Source organism: Lathamus discolor, chromosome 11 (assembly GCF_037157495.1).
Source record: "Lathamus discolor isolate bLatDis1 chromosome 11, bLatDis1.hap1, whole genome shotgun sequence".
In the NCBI taxonomy this organism is placed as follows: Eukaryota; Metazoa; Chordata; class Aves; order Psittaciformes; family Psittacidae; genus Lathamus; species Lathamus discolor.
This window is the reverse complement of record NC_088894.1, coordinates 2,293,633-2,311,211: the sequence shown is the minus strand read 5'-3', so window position 1 is coordinate 2,311,211 and position 17,579 is coordinate 2,293,633. Positions and strand designations below refer to the sequence as shown.

Genomic DNA, 17,579 nt, shown 5'->3' with positions numbered 1-17,579 from the left:
TGGCACGGACAGGCCAGCATTGGCAACGTGGGAGCAGAGGCATTCCGAGAGCTGCCCCAGGCTGCCTGGGCGCACAAGGGGAGCCTGTTCTCCTGCATTTACGGCACAGCGTGATCAGCAGGACACGGGGGAGCCTGGATAGAAGGAGCCTTGTTGGTGCAGCCCACTGCTGCTGCTCTCCACACAGCTGCAGTGCCTGCTTGCCTTGGACAGGAGCACTGGGACCGGGATGGGTTCAGCCCCAATAACTACATTGCTGCTGCTTCTCTGTCAGCACAGAGTAAGTGGTGATGCTGGCCAGAGGAAGAACAAGGTACCTGCAGCTACAGCAGTGCGTTGTTGCCTGTTCCTTATTTGTCCTGGAAAAGAGAAGGCTCCGAGGAGACCTTAGAGCAGCTTCAGTGCCTAAAGTGGCTACAAGAAATCTGGAGAGGGGCTTTGGACAAGGGATGTAGGGACAGGCCAAGGGGAATGGCTTTAACCTGCCCGAGGGGAGGCTGAGATGAGCTCTTAGGCAGAAGCTCTTCCCTGTGAGGGTGCTGAGGCGCTGGCACAGGGTGCCCAGAGAAGCTGTGGCTGCCCCATCCCTGGCAGTGCTCAAGGCCAGGTTGGACACAGAGGCTTGGAGCACCCTGCTCCAGTGGAAGGGGTCCCTGCCCGTGGCAGGGGTTGGAGCTGGAGGAGCTTTAAGGTCCTTTCAACCCAAACTATTCCATGATTCCTTCTTCCTTTGCCCCCAGCTCTTTTTCCACTTTCTGTTTGTTCCGGCTCTGCTTTGTACTTGGCTCTCTGGAGGTGGGCAGTGCACACCCTGGATGCCTGCTTGCTGAGAATGGTACTGATGTCTCTTATGGTGTCCCTTCCAGGTAGGTGATTGTACCCTCTATGGAAGGCCTGTGCTATAGGACACTGAGCTTGTTTGGGGGTGCCAAGGCCGTGTAGTTGCAGGTGCCAGCTCTCTGCTACCCTGGAGCAGGAGGGACACAGGCTCCCTTTGGCTTTGGACCTTGGCCCTGGCTGCTGTCTGCTGTGCTCCTGAGCTGGTTTGGTTGAGCAGTGCTATGGCATATGGGGATGGTAAGCCTAGAAGTGTCAGTTTGTGCTGCTGAGGTACTGGGTAAGTAGCTGCTGGCTGATGAATTGCTGCTAAAGATGATCTAAATAAAGCCAGCATTTACTTTACTGCTGCTTTATTCACGTTCAAATTGAAGCAGAATCTCCTTAGCTGATAGAATTTCCTTCCCTCGACCTCTTCTTCCCCAGGGTCTCTTTTGGTGGGTTTCCCCCCTGTTTTGCATGTTTGATGTTTAGGTCTCTATGCCAGGCAGTATTTTTCACTCCTACTTTAACTAATGGAAATACAATTGCACATGCATCCAGTGGTAGTGACGGATGTAATTAACCATCTCCATATCCCGGTTCCTCTGCCTGTTTCCTTGCCGAACACCATCACCTTCAGGTCAGCTCTGGCATCTCACATCATGGAAATGGCTGGGAGTACCTGGGGCAGGTGTGAGTGCCTGGAGGTAGGTTTTGAAGGCTGTAGCACCATGCAAACAGCTTGGAGCCAGATTCATCGGTGCCAGCTCTTGCAGGTCACAGCCTGTGCTTCTCCATCCAGCCTCTGCCATGGCTCCTCAACAAGGAAGGGCTCAAACTGCTCTGAGCACACTTTTCAGCAAGTGTTGGCCATGGTGTTGGATGCAGCTCACTTTGGGAGTGATAGAAAACCCTTAAGGAAGAGGATGAGAACAAGCCCCATGGCTTGCATTGGAGAATGGCACATCTTGAGCCCTTCACGGGGAAGTCACAGCCTAAGGAAGTGCTTTGTCCATCTTGGTGGTAATCAAACCACTCATCCCACAGCCTGTGCATGGCCAGAGACGGCTGGAGTCATCAAGACAGAGCAAGCAAAAGGACCCCGTTCCCTGGAAGCAGGCCTGCACCTTCTCTGTTCCCGGCTGTAGCCCGGCTGGATGCGAGCGGGTGAGAAACCAGGAAAGCCGGGATCAGATTGCAGCAGGCTCCTCCTCCAGAGACCACAGACGGGGAAGGAGAAGCAGGGAGCCGGAGCCAGCAGCTTCAGGCTGCACCTTGCCAGCCGGGCTGGGGACCACGCTGAGGGACCGCATCTCCTCATCCCGCATCCCATGGGATGCGCTGGGTCCCCCGCGCATCTCCCCCGCTCCAGCCCGGCATGGAGAGCCTCAGCAGCAGCCTGAAGAAGAAAGCCACGGAGCAGCACTACAGGGCAGAGGTGATGATTGCTGGAGAGCAGCTGAGGTAGGAGGTGATGGGGCTCTCCAGGCTGGGGCAGGGCTGCACCCCTTTAGCAGGAGGCTCAAAGCTTTATCCTAGAGCAACCTCTTCCCCCCATCGCTGGTGTTTCCCCTCTCCCCGGTATCCGCTGTTCCTTCACCCACCAAACCAGCGGTGAACCAGGTCCTTTCCCATGTTACCTCATCCTGCTGCTTCTTTCAGGGCATCTCCTGCCCTTCACCTCCAGGGGACTAACAGCAGGGTTCTGATGGCAATGGGGGTTTTGTTCCCTTTGCATCTTCCCCCAAGTGCAGAACCTGATGCGGTGGCACCAAACTTCTATATATTCATAGTCCCAGTTGTTGTGCAGCTTCTGGGGGTTTGTTTCTTATGAATATAGCAATATATTCTATGCAAGAAAACCTGTGTGGCTCTGAAAACATTCCTTGTGTACCCGGGGTCAGAACTCCTACTTGCTCCTAAGCATACATCTATGGGCTTTTCTAGCTCTTGAGCAGGGTTTGATTGTTTGCATCTGGTGCCGCCCTGCTTTGGTTTGAAATGTGGGTGGGAAATAGGAACTATATCCTTGAATAACGTAAAGAGCCCAGAGCCCAAGTGTGACAGCATCAGACTCCTAATATTAGCTCAGTGCCACTCTGCTGTCCATTCTCAGTGAGTCATGTTAGCTTTAGCTTTGTTATTTGAACTGTGATTGATAATATCCACCTAAGGATTAAGGCTCCATCTTGAACACACAGCTGATGTCCAAAGCAGCTGGATTTTCAGTATACAGTGATGGTTTAGCCACACTTCCAGCTTGTTGCCTTTCACTAATGTTACTGTCCTAGCTCCCAAAATTAAGTCTTTTCCTCCTGTGGCGACTGGGAAAGCTGCTGTTGGGGCTGGAGCCTGCATCAACCTTCCTGCCTTTGCAGGATTTGGAGCCCACGTTGTAAGTGAGGCTTTGAGAATGAACTTAACTTTCCTATATATCCTTCTATTTAACTGCTGAGGAGAGGCAGCAGCTGATGTGGGTGATGTGCATCACTTTAGTTACAGTGCAAGAGAGGTGAAGTTAGGATTTTCCCATCATTTGGTGACTCTGACTGCAGGGAGGAGAAGGGGATAGAATAAATCTGGTTGTGAGCAGAGCTCTTCCAGTATCCTGCACGCTATGGTAGTTCTCATAAGCAAGGTGAAGACGTGGTGCTAATGTTACACTCTTCTGAGAAACAACAATAATAATAACAACTCATTTTTCATGCTCCCAATATCTGTCTGCAAACTTCACTCCTTCATGTGAATGCATCCTGAGCCTGTAAAAAGGATGCTAAAGCCTGAAGGGAGGCGAGATCTGTGAGGGGAGGGAATATCTTTCCATCAGTGTGACTGGGGTGAAGTTGAACAGAAAACACAAAGTGTGTGTAGTTTTGGGGGTACCCATCCTCCCCCCATCACATCTGGAGTGCCCTGGGCCTTCCTAGTTAGGGAGCTCCCAGAATCTAGGAGTTCTTAGACCAAGCCTGTTGCAATCTTGAATAGGAGCGAGCGGTTCAGTTTGCTAGCCCAGGGTGAACCCAATGCGGGTTATGTCTGCTGGGAGGGTGGTGGAAGGGGTAGAAAACACCTACAAGTGGAGAGGTGAGGTGAGACCTCTCACCTCAGAGGCTGGTGTGTGCTAAAACCCTGATGCTATGAGACTGGTGCTGTTTTGCAAACACCAGAGCATCAGGAGCAGACCTGATCTGCCCTCGGGCAGCCTCAATTGCTTTGTGCCCCTGACCTGCTCCTGAAACACTCAAGCTCTTGGTTGCATGGAGAGGAGCAGACGGATGTCACCAAGCTCTCTCCTTCAGCTCTCTTTGGGTCTGCATGTCATGGAAGGACCCCAGAGCACCCAGTGCTCACAGTGATGGAGAGGTGGGTCCTGTGGCTGGGCACAGGGAAGCCACATCTGCTTTGGTCTGGGCAGGAGCCTGTTCCCAGTGCAGAAAAACCAGAAGGAGGGAGGTGAAGGGATGGACACCAACCTGCTGCTGGGCTCCTGCTTCCCTTGCAGCTCCTCTGGCTGGAAGGGGAATGGAGTGATGCAGAGCACGCTGAGTGCTTGGCTCTGTTGTGTGTTGGGGATCTTACAGCCTGGTGGGTGAGGAGTTTGTGATTTGAATGTCTCTGGATGCCCAATAGGGGAAACTGAGGCAGAGAGGCTGTGTGATGATTCAGACAGCAGCAGACAGGGAAAAGCTGAACCTCCGTGTTGTGTTCCCCTTTTTCCCCAGGTTAAGGAATAAAGAAGCCTGTAAAAGAGCCTCAACCATCTGCCCTGGCTCTGCAAGCCTCGGTCAGCAAGTATCGCTGTTGTAGCCACATAAACCCTCAAACATTTGTTTTTCCCTGTCCTCTGCTTCCTGCCCTGCCTCCCCTCTGGTGCATTTAATCAAACAAACCTTTGCTCCATCTTTACAGTTCTTTGGCTTCCCAGCAAGTCTGCAAATCCCTCTGAGTTTGCTTTGGCCAGAGGGGTGAGTGTTCAGTGTCAGGATGCTTTTCCCAGCCAGAAATAGCTGCACAAGCAAGGGAATGCTCTGTGGGGATGGCTGGGAACAAAACAGATCCTGAAGGAACTGAGCAGAGACTGTGCTTTGGGGTGCTTGTCAGCCAGGGTCCCTTCACTTCCATGGGGATGCTGCTTTCTGATCCATGGAATGGGGGGGATGAGGAGTTTTGGGGCTTGAGTTTCTCCTCATCAAATAGACAGAGATAATTGCCACTGATAGTTTGGTCTTGGCTTTTATAAGGCTGTTGTTTTGGGCGCATCCTTCCCATCATCTGCTGCTGGTCTTTTTCTTTCAGACCTCTAAACTCCCATGAAGATCACACTGGTTTTACTGGGGGTTGTTGTGTGCTCCTGGGTGACATTCTCTAATTAATCACTCCTAATTGCAACAAATGGCTTATCTGCACCGAGACACTCCGGAGCAGCTTTGAATTCACACCCTGCCGTAACCTGAGTTGCTCAAGTAGAGATGAGCCCCTGTGTATTCTCTGCTGGGTATATCCCTCATGGCCAAGTGAAGCAGCTGCTCTCTAATAGCTCTGTTGAGCTGCATTAATCACTCTTAAAGAGAAAATATACTTGGTAAATGCATGTCTTGGGCAGGAAACATGAGAGGAGAAGGAAGTTTTCTCCAGTGAAGAACAAAGCTGTGACCTGAGCCACTGTCTACAAGTGTGAAAGGTGCCCAGTGTTGTATTTGGATGCTCAGAGACACTGGTAACTAAAATGCTTACACTTTGATGCTTTGATGCTCTCACTTCAAAGTATGTGACTGACCATGGCAAAGTTTGTATTCCTGGCCGAAAGCCTTTGGTCCACAAAGGATCTGGTGGTTCTTTGGTGAACTTGGATCTGTTGAAGTGGGGATGTCTTCCTGCAGGAACCATGGGACACTGCTCCATGTGGCAGTCACCTGATGGGTGATACTCAGAAACCAAGACTTTATGATCAGAATGACCTTAAAAAGCTCATTATTAACTTTTCAGTGCTGGTGACAGTGAGGACAGGGAAGAAGACTGGTGCTCGCTGGGATTTCTTGCTCAGATTTGTCTTGTTTTCCTACACTTAAATAAAAGCAGGAAAGCAAAACATCTCTTGAAGCACTTTGGGCTGCAAAGGTCTGCAAAGCTCCCTCTTCTACCCCAGAATACACTGGTGCTTTTCAGGCTGGGAGTGCATTGAACTGGGTATTGCTGAGCTTATTTGCAGCTTGAATGTGCCCTCGAAGCAGGTATTTTGCAGACAAGCTGCTGTGGCTGTTGCTGCCTTTCACTGAGCACTGGATTGTTTGGTGGGGGGTTGTTTGGGGTTATTTTGCTGTAAAGAAAGAAACAGAAAAGGTCCTTTGGGTGATGCATCTTTCCAGGGCCGTTTATTTGCTCTTAACTGCTGGGGGGATGTGCAGTTAATAAATATCCTTGAGAGATCCCACCTTGGCATTTGAGATGTTCAAGGTCTGTTTACATGGGGAGGAGGTGACGGAGAGCACCCTAGGGAGGCATTCCTGCTCCAAGCAGCCACGTGTGTGCTCTTGGTGCAGAGTAGCTGTTGCTTCAGGGATTGCTCTGGCTGTGTGCAGCTACAATACAGTAAACCAGCGAATTCCCAATACAAGAAAGCCCTTTGCTTTGGCAAATGCTCCAATTCAGACTATTCTGAAACTACACGATGTGAATACGCAAAGAGAGGAGCTCCTTGGGTTGGTTTCCAGCAATGGACACCCATAACACTGCTGGGGAGATGTTGCTCTCCCACAGGAGAAGGGCAGTCGTGCCTGAAAGGGCTGCAGTGATTTAAACTCCATTCCCTGGAGGTTTGTGATTTGTTTTTCTTTGTTTGGATCTTCTCTTCTATTTACACTGCTGCGATTCTCCCTTTCAACAAGGTTACGCAGGATGAGTAATGACGTCCTTGGAGTGGCCTTGACAGAGGAACCGTTTGGTTATCCAACGCCTGCGAAAGCAGCTCACTGCTGCCAAGCGAGGAGTGTTTCGCAAGAGTCAATTCTCCTGTTCCAGCGAGCATTTTGTCCTTGAATTATTCTGCCTTTTATATTCCCTCCCCCCCTTGGAAGAACTACGGTGTACATGGGGTAGGGTTTGGCCTCTAGAGCCCTCATAATATTGCATTGTGCATCTTTATATCTTCTCAATCTGGCAGCACAGTTATGAACCCCTCGTTTTCACTGGCTTTGCTTTTGCAGCATCGTAGGGGTTGGTTTGTAGAGGGTGTCAGCTCAGCAGCCGGCGTTAGGTCCTTCAGTGTCTGAAGGACAAAACTGGCCTCCTTGTAGTGGATGGGAATCAGTAAAGAAGAGGAAAAGGAAAAGCCCATAAGGACACTGGAGTTTTCCGTCTTCCCTGCCCCAGCTCTGCAGCAAGAGGGCTCTAACTCAGAGCAGCCCATCAAGGACCATAGCACTGCTGCTCCAGAGGTGCTTGAGTATTTCATCCCTGTCCTGGCAATTGTTCCCAATGGAATAGCTTCAGAATAAGTGCATCTAAACCAAAACAATCCTGGGGTTTAGCAGTATTATTTACTGAAAATCGGTTTTCTTTTCTGTTCTTTTACCCTCCCCAACAAGATCTGTGCATTTTATGCAGTGTTCTGGAACACAGTGAAAAAAAACCCTATAGGGGAAATAGCATTTTCTCAACCAGTTTCTATTCAGGCTTTGTGTGATTATGGTCTGTGTGTTATTGTGGGTGAGGATACGAGTATGCGTGTGTGTATATACATATGTATGTACATACACAGTCTTTATAGAGTTCTGCAGACTCTTGATAGGCAAAGAGTGCTCTTGCTACATGTCTTATCTCTACCAAACACGCTTCTAAAGTGGCATCTCCCTTGTGATTACACAGGAAATAAAGGATGTAATAAATGACTTTGTCTTCTCCCATAGCTGGGGGATGGAAAGGTGGGAGCCTCGCTGTTGCAGTTGCTGCTGGCTGTGTCTGATTGCATTTTGACAGCGGACCATGAAATAAAGGACGGAAAAAAGCTAAAATCACTAAAAATAGCAGGCAGCTGCCTGTGGGCTGCTCGCTTCAGGTAAAATCCATGTGCCGAATTGTGGGAATGAGTCTTCCGGGAAAAGAGAGTGAAATATTGGATATAGACATCAGCATCGGAGGGAGGGCTGGCAAAGGCGAGGCCAGGAGCTGGTTCTGCATGAACCTTTGGGTTCTGATTTTAGTTACCAGGAAGGTCCTAAAATACCTGTTTAGGGTTATATTGGCTTGCGGTAGCCTCAGCATTAATTATAACAAGTTACTAACTCTGCACCCAACAAATGACATTTGAGACCCTACTATCTGTAAACCCTACAATAACGGATAATCTGTTGTTATCGGGTAGATTTTTAGGGTGTTTAAAACCCCTCATGGTGCCTGAAACTGTTGTCCACATAACTCCTTCAGAAAGAGCAGAAGGACTTGAGGCTCCACACAAAGCAAGGCTGCAGTGATCGCTGCCTTTGTAAAACAGACTGGCTCAGGGCAAAACTGAATTGAAATGAATAATCTGAAACCAGAAACGTGCTGGAGTCACAGAGGAGATGTTCCATGGATATCTCCGAGCCTGCTGCATGCACTGGGCACTTTCCAGGGTTAGTATTTGGGAACAGTCATGACTACAGGGGAGAAGTTTGGCTCGTGGACAGATCTCCTGCCAAGTTGGGCTGGCTTTGGCTCGAACACAGCAGAGCTCTGTGCCTTGTGGCTTGCTCAGTTGTAAAGGTTCTTTTAAAAGCCCAAGCCATGCTCACCTGAGTAACCTTCACCCCTATGTATCTTTCCATCACAGTCACAGGCTTGCCAGAACGTCAAGGTTTTCAGGACAGGACGGTGGTTGCTTTGGTAAACTCTGTCCCAGTCTATGCCAGTTTGAAGCAGAAAATGTCAGGACTGTTGCCTGCTGTTGGATTAGTGGGTAGATGGATTAGTAGGTAGTGCATGGGATCTGCCTGGTGCATGCAGAAGAAATGCGAGCTCCTATTGCTGCTCCCACCCTGAGCTGTGCCTAAGGCTTTGCCCTGGGGGCATCTACATTCCTGCTTTTATGGTGATGGGGAAGGAGAACTAGATGCAGAATTGTGCCAAGATGACAAATATATGTCTAATATTTATTTTCCCTGTATTTTGGCTCTTCTTCACCAGCTTCAGTTAGCTGCCATGTATACTTCAGAGGCTCATTTAGAACAAAGAGACATGTATGGTCCAGATTGAGACTTGCGTAGTGATAAGAGACAAGGGGCTGATGGAGGGGCTCCTAAGATTGATGCAGTCTTGCAAAGCCAAGAGGTTTGGTTGAATTTATAAGCCACTGGGTGCTGGCCAGAAGTCCCAAATGATCAGAGGCTGGGCAGAATCTGGGCTGTTAGACCCAAATTCCTCTGTATCACCACCTCTGCTCAATGTTTCTCTCTAGGCTTCGCCTGCATGACGGGAAGCTCATAAAGGACCGACGTTACCACCTCCGAACGTACCCAAACTGCTTCGTGGCAAAGGAGCTCACGGACTGGCTCATAGACCACAAAGAAGCACCGGACCGAGAGACGGGCATCCGCCTCATGCAGAAGCTGATGGACCATTACATCATCCATCACGGTGTGTGGGTTTCTGATGTATCTGATCACGTATCGTGTGATGCCATGTATCTGATCACCATGTCGGTCCATCGGGATATGGAAGCATGGTCAGGTCATATTCATGGCCCTTCTATTGCGTGAGGGCTCCTGAAGAGGTTGGGAGGTGGTGGGCAGGCAGGAGGCTGTATGGGGTTGGATCTGTGTTGCTTTAGGGGATATTCCAGTTCTGTGCCCCAAGAAAAGAGACTTGGGCTCTACACCAGTGAAATGGGCAGAAGTGGAAGCTGAGTTACAACACGAGTTACAACAGATCTGCAGGGAAATCAGTTTCTTTTTACCATGAGAGCCCAATGATGTTCAGTTTCCCCATCCATGCTAAGGTGGGATAAGGAAGGGTGTGGAATCCATATCACTCGAAGCAAAAAGTAATCCGGTGCCTATAAACCTGGAGCTGCAGCAATCCTATAGGGATGCCTCACTTGGGATTTAAATGCGTGATGCCATTTTTTTCCTTTTAAAGATTATTCTGAACTTTCAGCAGTTTGGGATTAACTCGGGCCATGCCTTGTGGTGTGTGCTTGTCACTGAGCTGCGCAGCGGTTCCCAAGGTCCAGGCCTTGCTCCTGATATAACAGGAAACAAGGGCTTCAGATTGGCAAAGAGCTGCTGCTCTCCGTGTGATTGTCAGGTTTAAGTCTTGGATTATCAAACAGGGCTGGGACAGCACTGCTCTCACTGGGAAGGGTTGAGGCTGAGCTTTGGGATACGAGCCTGGATTAGGTGGTAGTTGCAGAGGATGCAGCTGGGGAGACAGAGGCAGATGACAACCATACCAAATGCAGCCTCTTCTCTAGAAATAGCTGCCTCTGACCACTGCAATGCAGACACTCTGTTACCATCTGCTGCTTGCCGAGGTTAATGCCCTTTGCATTAAACTGCTTTGGATAAAAATAAAGGGCTGCTGCACTTTATCACGAAAGCACGAAGCCGAAGCAGGGAGTTCTCAGTTAACCATTAACACCCAAGCCTGGTTATTTCTCCGTCTCTCCAGCCCACAGTTTCCAATCAATCCATCAGTTACTTAAAGCTGTGCAGACTGGGTGCCAGTGCTGCTTTGATTGCTTATCACAGACACATCCCTCCTGCTTCAGTGATAAGCCCTGGCAGGACATAGAAGTTGACTTTCCAGCTTGCCTTGTGACCCATTGGTTTTGTTAGTCCTGTGCAAGCAGGGCTGCTGGTTACCTGCAGCATTAAGTGCTCTGCAATGGGCTGTCTAAACTGTTTGCCCTCTTCCCCGCTGGGATCCAGGAGATGGTAATCATCTCCTGAGGATCATTGTGCTGCCTCTGAAAGGTCTGATGAGGTTGAATCTCTTGTTATATCTCTTATTACGTACTGGAAACACATTGAAATCACTCTTCAAATAACAAAAGCACTTTGGTTTCCTATGAGCACTGTCCTGTGAGGTTTTTGCTTTCAGATCCCAATTGCAACGACACCTGAACCATGGCTTTTGGATTTAAGATGCAAACTGCCACCTTTTAAAACATCCTCTTCTTCCTGCTCTGAACTCCTTTCAGTCTGTGATGAGCACTCGGACTACAAGGATGCGAAGCTGCTGTACCGCTTCCGCAAGGATGACGGGACCTTCCCTCTCACGAAGGATGTGAAGGTGTTCCTGAGAGGACAGAGTCTTTATGAGAAGTATGTGAGCCCTTCCCCTGCAACACAACTCTGAGCAGTGAGCGCTGGGAATGTGCTGTGCGGGCTGCGCTTGCTGATGATGCTCTGCAGATGGGAGTCACAGCTACACCTGGCTTTTCTCTTCCTTCTCTGTACCCCACGCCATAGCATTGGGAAATGCTGTTTCCTGAGCCTTTTCACAGCTACAGGGCAGCCAGCTTCTTTGGGCTGGGGCAGGAGCCATGCTCTGAACTCAGGGATGCTTTAGAGAGCTCCAACCCAGTTCTGGGATCCGATACAGGGAAGTACTAAGGTCCAGTCTGCAGTTTGCTGGGATGGGCACGTCCAATGGCCATTCCCAGTGCTCCTGGGAATGCTTGCTTTGTGTGGATTGTTCCTGGTGAATTTTGGTCTCTCCCTGCCCCTCTGTAGGTGTGCATCCCTTGTGCTTTGCCTTGCTCTGCAGCTGCAGCGTGGGACTGGGGAACCCGAGCATCCAGCGCGTCTCCCGGCTGAGCCCGCTGCGCCCTCTCGTGGACACACTGGATTTAGCTCTCCCCTGCGCTGCAACCCGACCGTGCGCTCGCTGAAACGCAGCTCCTCCATCGATCCGGATTGTCTGCCATTTGTCGCACGCATTCAGTTGCTTGCTTTGCTTTCCTGCGGTCTTTAGCTGAGGGTCGCAGCCGAACTGGTTCAGCTGAAGCTGTTTCTTCTGTTGGGATGAAGATTTACACTGCAGCTCTGCCCTTAATCCTCGCTCCCCACTGCTCCCAGGCAGCAATGTTTTGGCTGTAGTGCTTTGCCTGCTTCCCTTGGCCTTGCTTCATCTGCCTGCAGCTCCCCTATGGGGTGACAGGGCTATAGAGCATCACGGGAGCCTTGTCCCACCTCTGTGCCAGGCTGGTGAGTGTGGAAGAGTCATTCCTGAAGGTGAGAGAGGAGAACTCGGTGAAGTACCAGAGGACTTTCCTGGGCTGCGAGATGATCGACTGGCTGGTCCAGGAGGGAGAGGCAGAGAACCGAAAGGAAGCGGTGGAGCTGGGACGGGTGCTGCTGGAGCATGGGATCATCCAGCATGGTGAGCTCCATGGGCCGGAGCCGGGATGGAAAGCAAGAGAGGAGTGTATTTGTCAAAGCTGTTCTAGGAACAAATCCCCATTCATGTCATGCAACAAGTGCTGGTCAAGTGCCCACTTAGAGATGGCAATGGGGCCTTTTAGTTCTATGTTTGGAGCTGGTGACCTTTGAAATCGGAGCAATCTTCCACCACCCACCAAGGCTTTGAGTTGAAATCTGAGCTATTGCACTTCAGTTCTTCAAAGCCTCCGGCAGGAGGGCTGGGATCCATCCCTGGGTTTGGAGGGCTGGGTTGTGAGGATGGATATGATATGAATGGATATGATATGGATGGATATGATATGGATGATATCCCCGGCTCCATTTGCTGGGGATCATATCCATCTGCAGGAATTAACCTTTGCATTTAGAAGGCAGGCAGTGCTCGGGATATCTTGGGACAGGGGCATGTGAAGGGCTGTGATTCAGTGGTGCACCCCTGCGAGGTGGCATCTCTTGGGGACGTGGCCCTGCTGTTCCAGCATCCTCAAACAGGCAGGAAACCTGCAGTAGAACACGGAGGCACTAAAAGCAATTCACCGGGGTCCCTCGGTGTATTTACTGTGTATGTTTCGCAGCCCCTCAGCCTCTCCCTCCTCCCCTCTTCTCTCCTAGTCTCCAATAGGCATCACTTCTTTGACAGTGACCTCCTCTACCAGTTCTGGATCAACTTTCGGCGGCGACGCCGTCTCACAGAGTTACTCAATGAGAACTCTTCTCGTGCCCTCTCTGAGAGCCCGGACAGCCCCTTCTGCCTTCGCAAGCTCAACCCGGAGCCCGGCAACACCAGCTTCCTCTCTGGTAACTGGGATGTGTTTGCGGAGGGGTGCGAAAGCAAGGATTGCATTAGAGCATCCCAGAGCTGGGGGGCAGCGTGTTCCTCCAGGCATCCCATGGAGTCACCACCCATTGAAATGGTTTGTAGTGGATGTTATGAGCAGTGGCAGTCTCCATCACAGCTCCCCATCCCAGGAAAAGAACTTACCCTTCTTGATCTTTGAAGATAGTGTTCTTCTTTCTAAGCTCAAATGCCACCTTCAGAGTGCGCCCACATTTCAGATGCTCAGGGGGGAAGTTTGTTATTTGAACCCATTCTTTGGGTCATTGTTATTTCTGCCTCTTTCAGTCCAGACCAACAAGGAGATCAAGGTTGTCTCAGCAGTTCGAAGGAGCAGCATCACTTCCCTTGCAGGAAACTCCAACCCCTACTTCAGTGCTACTCCAATGCTGGTATTCCCTCCCGTGGCTGAGTGCAACCCCAAATCAGGTCTGGGCTCCTGCACTGCCCTATCCTTGCACATCTCTTCCTTCATGGCACAGACTAGCTTGAGCCTCAGATCCAAATGCAGTCACTGTCGGCATGGTGACTTGCAAGAGGAGAGGTTCAGCCTCGCCTCTGAGGCTGGATGTGGAAAGCTGTGTGAGTGTTTTGGAGCGCATTGAGACGAATGCAAAGATTTCTGTGTGCAGCCACCGTGGCTGGTTCTAACATCTGTTCTCCAGCCCGTGGTGACCCCCAGCCTGCTCGTTATGCACTTTATTGTATGAAACAAGAGAAGGCTGCGTGGAGACCTCAGAGCAGCCTTCCGGTACCTGAAGGGGGCCTATAGGGATGCTAGGGAGGGACTCTTCATCAGGGACTGTAGTGACAGGACAAGGGGTAACGGGTTCAAACTGAAACAGGGGAAGTTTAGATTGGATCTCAGGAGGAAATTCTTTCCTGTGAGGGTGGTGAGGCACTGGAATGGGTTGCCCAGGGAGGTTGTGAGTGCTCCATCCCTGGCGGTGTTCAAGGCCAGGTTGGACAGAGCCTTGGGTGGGATGGTTTAGTGTGAGGTGTCCCTGCCCATGGTGGGGGGGTTGGAACTGGATGATCTTAAGTTCCTTTACAACCCTAACTATTCTGTGATTCTATGATAAACCCTTGATTGTGATAGGATCTGTCACCTTCTGCTCTAGTGTTAAAGAGACCCGTCACCAACGAGGAGCTCCTGTCCCCTGGGGCCCCCTACGTCAAGAAAACACTGACTGTAAGTGACCCTTGCGAATGGTATTGCTAATGCAGCAGCACCGAGCTCAGTGATGGCTCTTTGATAGCTTTCTGTCTGCTGCTCTGACCTCTGCGTGCTGAAACTGATTGCATGTCACATCATCACAGCTTCCTTGGTGAGCCTCACTGGGTCGGTGTCTTCAGGTAGTCCTGTGGGTAAAAACGTGCAGCCACTGCTTTAGCTTAATGTATATCAAAGGGGCGAATGGGAAAGAGAATGTTTCCTGGACAGAAAACCTCCCGTTTGTGTTTCATCCAGTTCCATGCAAACTGTAGCATTGACAAGTCTTGTGAGAGCTGGGACTTTGACACTCATCCTCTGTGTCACCCAGAGTGATGCACAGCTTTAACGTTCCTGCTGCAGATCAGGTGTGTTGGTATGATCCACCAGCATCTGATGGAGCAGCACTGATTGGGGAGCATCCGGAGGCCACTCCTGCCTTTCTTATGGTGGGCTTTTTTCATGGACAAAAGAAACACGCTGCAGGATCTCCAGGATGCTGCCAACAGCCTGAGCCTGGGGCCCTTGCTTCTCTATTGATTTCTAAAGGTGTAGGACCAGTTAAGGCAGGGCTGGGGCGTGCTGGGTGTGGATGTTACAAGACAGTTTCTGCCCTGCAGATCCTATTGTGTTTGCTTGATTTCACAGAGAACTTCTCAGCCCTTTCCTGCCTGCTTTTGATAAGGGGAATGTCCCAGTGTCCCGGGCAGGAGGTGTGAGGGCTGCCTTGCCATAGTGGTTTGACACAGAGGAGCTGTGGATCAGGTTCCCACATTAACTGTGCTGCAGGAATTGATGGGAAGGAGCAAGAAAAGTAAAGCTGGTGATTAGTGTGGCATGTATGAGGACGTGCTCTGCGTTCTCCTCCTGAATGCTCTTGCCCTGCCCTTCAACTCTGCCAGCCTGCGCCTTTCATGGCTCGTTTCCTTCTGCTTAGCTGTGCAGTTGCTGTTATTTATTTATATGGGTGATGTGCAAAGTCCTTGGGGAATTCCTTTTCTCTTTTAGTCCCATCAGATGGCCATGGTATTACAGGAAACAGGCTACTTCCACCCTGGAAATGCTGCCCTGTGCCAAGGAAAAGGCACCTTGTGCATGCTGTGGAAATGTTCTCAATGTGCTCTTGGTACATGCCTTGCACTTCAGCTTCACGCTGCCTGTGCTTCACTCTTCTGCACTTGCAGGGAACGTTAATCAGAAAGCTTTGCAGAGAGCAATCAATCTATGGTTCTGCATCTCACTGGGTGCACAGCCCTTTCTCTTCCACCCATGACAGGTTAGGATCATGAGCAGAGCTCTCCATCCCACTGGGAACTCTTGTGTCTCCTCTCCTCAGCCTACCCCTTGGTTTTTAAATCCCTTTTCTTCTGCCTGTAGATTGTGGGGGATGCGGTGGGCTGGGGATTCGTAGTCCGAGGAGGAAGACCTTGCCACATCCAGGCAGTGGACCCGGGAGGACCCGCTGCGGCCGCGGGGATGAAGGTGCTCGCTGCTCATGGTGCTTTAACAGGAGGCAGGACTTAGGTCACGTTGGAGCCTTTTGGGCTGAACACAAACACATCCCCTGTGATAATCCCACCGCGTGAAGTGGAGATGAGTCCGACTGAGTCTGCACTTGGAGCTCTGGCAGTGCTGTGAGAGGCGGAACGGGGGATGCTCTCTGCAGGCGAAGTGCCCTGTCTGTGGTTGCTCAGTGCTGGACGTGCCTGTGGGCAGCCGGAGCTGAAAACGCTCTGTCAAAACCAAGCCGTCCCTGTGGTAGGCTTTGGAGCTGCCAAAAACAAAGCGGAGGGTTCCCAGTTCGGCTCCAGTAACTGCGCATATCCCCAGTGAAGCAGGGAAGGAGCAGAGCTTTATCCTCAGTCACCTGCTGTCCCAGCAGAGATGTAACGTTTAGTGTTTCTCTGCTATCAAGGATGTAGTTCTTCATGGAGCTATTTTCCATGTACATAAAAGCTCAATAACCTGAAGGTGACGCCTTGCTTTGATTCATTAAATAACTTCCAGTATTTCCAACCCAGGTGAAATGAATTGAGGGCCTGAAGCTCATTTTAGACCCAGGCACATTTGGGTTTTGTGTGTTGAGTTTTAAGCATGAATGGAAGAAGTGTTGAGCTTCACAGTTCCCAATAAAACCCCCAACAGTGTAGGAGTAATTTCTACAAGCTGATGTAAGCCTGAAGTCACACGGCCATTTGGAATAATGGGATTCTTCAGAGGCAGAGTGTGACTCCTTGTTTGCTTCAGGCAGGATTGGAAGGGGGTGGATGAATTTGTTTCATTTACTCAAGAGCCCAGTTAATTTCTCCTTACCTAATCTCATTTGCTCCCAAATTGCTCGATGTTAATATTGTGCCTTATTTCCATCTGTGAAGTGAACCCCTGCTCATAAATGAGTCTCTTTCTCTGTTAGCTCACAGTCTAAATCCCTTTGGCCCTTCTTTTATGATACAGTGCTCGTAGCACAGTGATTATTAGTGTGGCTTATGGAGTGGGAACGCTTTAGGGTTTACAGGCGCTTATAGCAAGTTAATTGTGTTGCAGCCTCTGGCTCTAGTCAGTCACAGGCAGGAGGTGCCATGAAGATGCCAGATGAAAGCAACCAGCCCTTCCTCTCCTTGCAGGTGTGCCAGTTTGTGTTCTCAGTGAATGGGATGTACGTGCTGCATCTGGACTATCCGACCATCAGCAGCCTCATCATGACAGGACCACGAACTCTCGTGATGGAAGTCATGGAAGCCGTTGAATGAGCAAAAGAGTCTTTGTCCCACCACTGGAAGGGCAGGAGGCTCCATTAAGCAAGGAAGGGACTGTGGGGGGGGACCACGCACTGTGAAATGTCAGCCAGGCAGTTGAATGTATTTGCAAATAAACTCATTCTAATGGACACGTCTCAGATTTCGATGTTGAAGTATTTGGCTTTACCTGATCCTGAGGTCTTTTTCATGCCAGTGGGAGCAGGCAGCACATCATGAAACCAAGCCTGAGAGCAAGCCGTTCACCCAAGCAAGCTGCCAGGTGGGCGGCACAAGCTGGGGAGCAGCAAGAAGCTTGGTATCAAGCAAGTGAGTATGCCTGAGCTGGCTGTGCAGTCTACCAAGAGCACAACGTGCTTTCCAGATGGTCCCGTAAGCTGTGCCTGCGACTCTGTCAGGCAAACAGGGAAATTACTCCAGTAATGGATGTTTCCTTGTAAAGACAGTCAAAGGCTCCTACTGCTCTCTTGACTTAGCCATGCTCGCAGCCAGCACTGTCTGCTCTTCCCAGCTGGTTCTTGGAAAGGTGGGACTTTGATTGTGCTTTTTGTGCCCCC

General features: G+C 50.3%; 1 protein-coding gene across 2 annotated transcripts; it reads left to right on the top strand.

Annotated features, from left to right (window-relative positions):
* The first annotated feature begins 2,024 nt into the window (after positions 1–2,024).
* Positions 2,025–17,155, top strand: LOC136020280 (DEP domain-containing mTOR-interacting protein-like). Of its 2 annotated transcripts, XM_065691244.1 has the most exons (9): positions 2,025–2,283; positions 9,251–9,429; positions 10,994–11,117; positions 11,999–12,177; positions 12,831–13,016; positions 13,342–13,482; positions 14,175–14,245; positions 15,644–15,748; positions 16,891–17,155. In XM_065691244.1, the coding sequence occupies exons 1-9, from the start codon at positions 2,156–2,158 to the stop codon at positions 17,014–17,016; spliced, it is 1,239 nt and encodes a 412-aa protein (XP_065547316.1). In that variant the 5' UTR covers positions 2,025–2,155; the 3' UTR covers positions 17,017–17,155. The 2 variants fall into 2 exon arrangements, with proteins under 2 accessions (XP_065547316.1, XP_065547317.1); XM_065691245.1 differs by lacking the exon at positions 15,644–15,748.
* Positions 17,156–17,579: the final 424 nt, after the last annotated feature.

What these genes read in the sequence shown, in the direction of transcription:
- LOC136020280 (XM_065691244.1), top strand. Translation starts at nt 2,156, where the DNA reads ATGCGCTGGGTCCCCCGCGCATCTCCCCCGCTCCAGCCCGGCATGGAG. An exon ending in ATTGCTGGAGAGCAGCTGAG is followed by an intron (nt 2,284 to 9,250) that starts GTAGGAGGTGAT and finishes GTTTCTCTCTAG; the next exon opens with GCTTCGCCTGCATGACGGGA. An exon ending in GGACAGAGTCTTTATGAGAA is followed by an intron (nt 11,118 to 11,998) that starts GTATGTGAGCCC and finishes CCTCTGTGCCAG; the next exon opens with GCTGGTGAGTGTGGAAGAGT.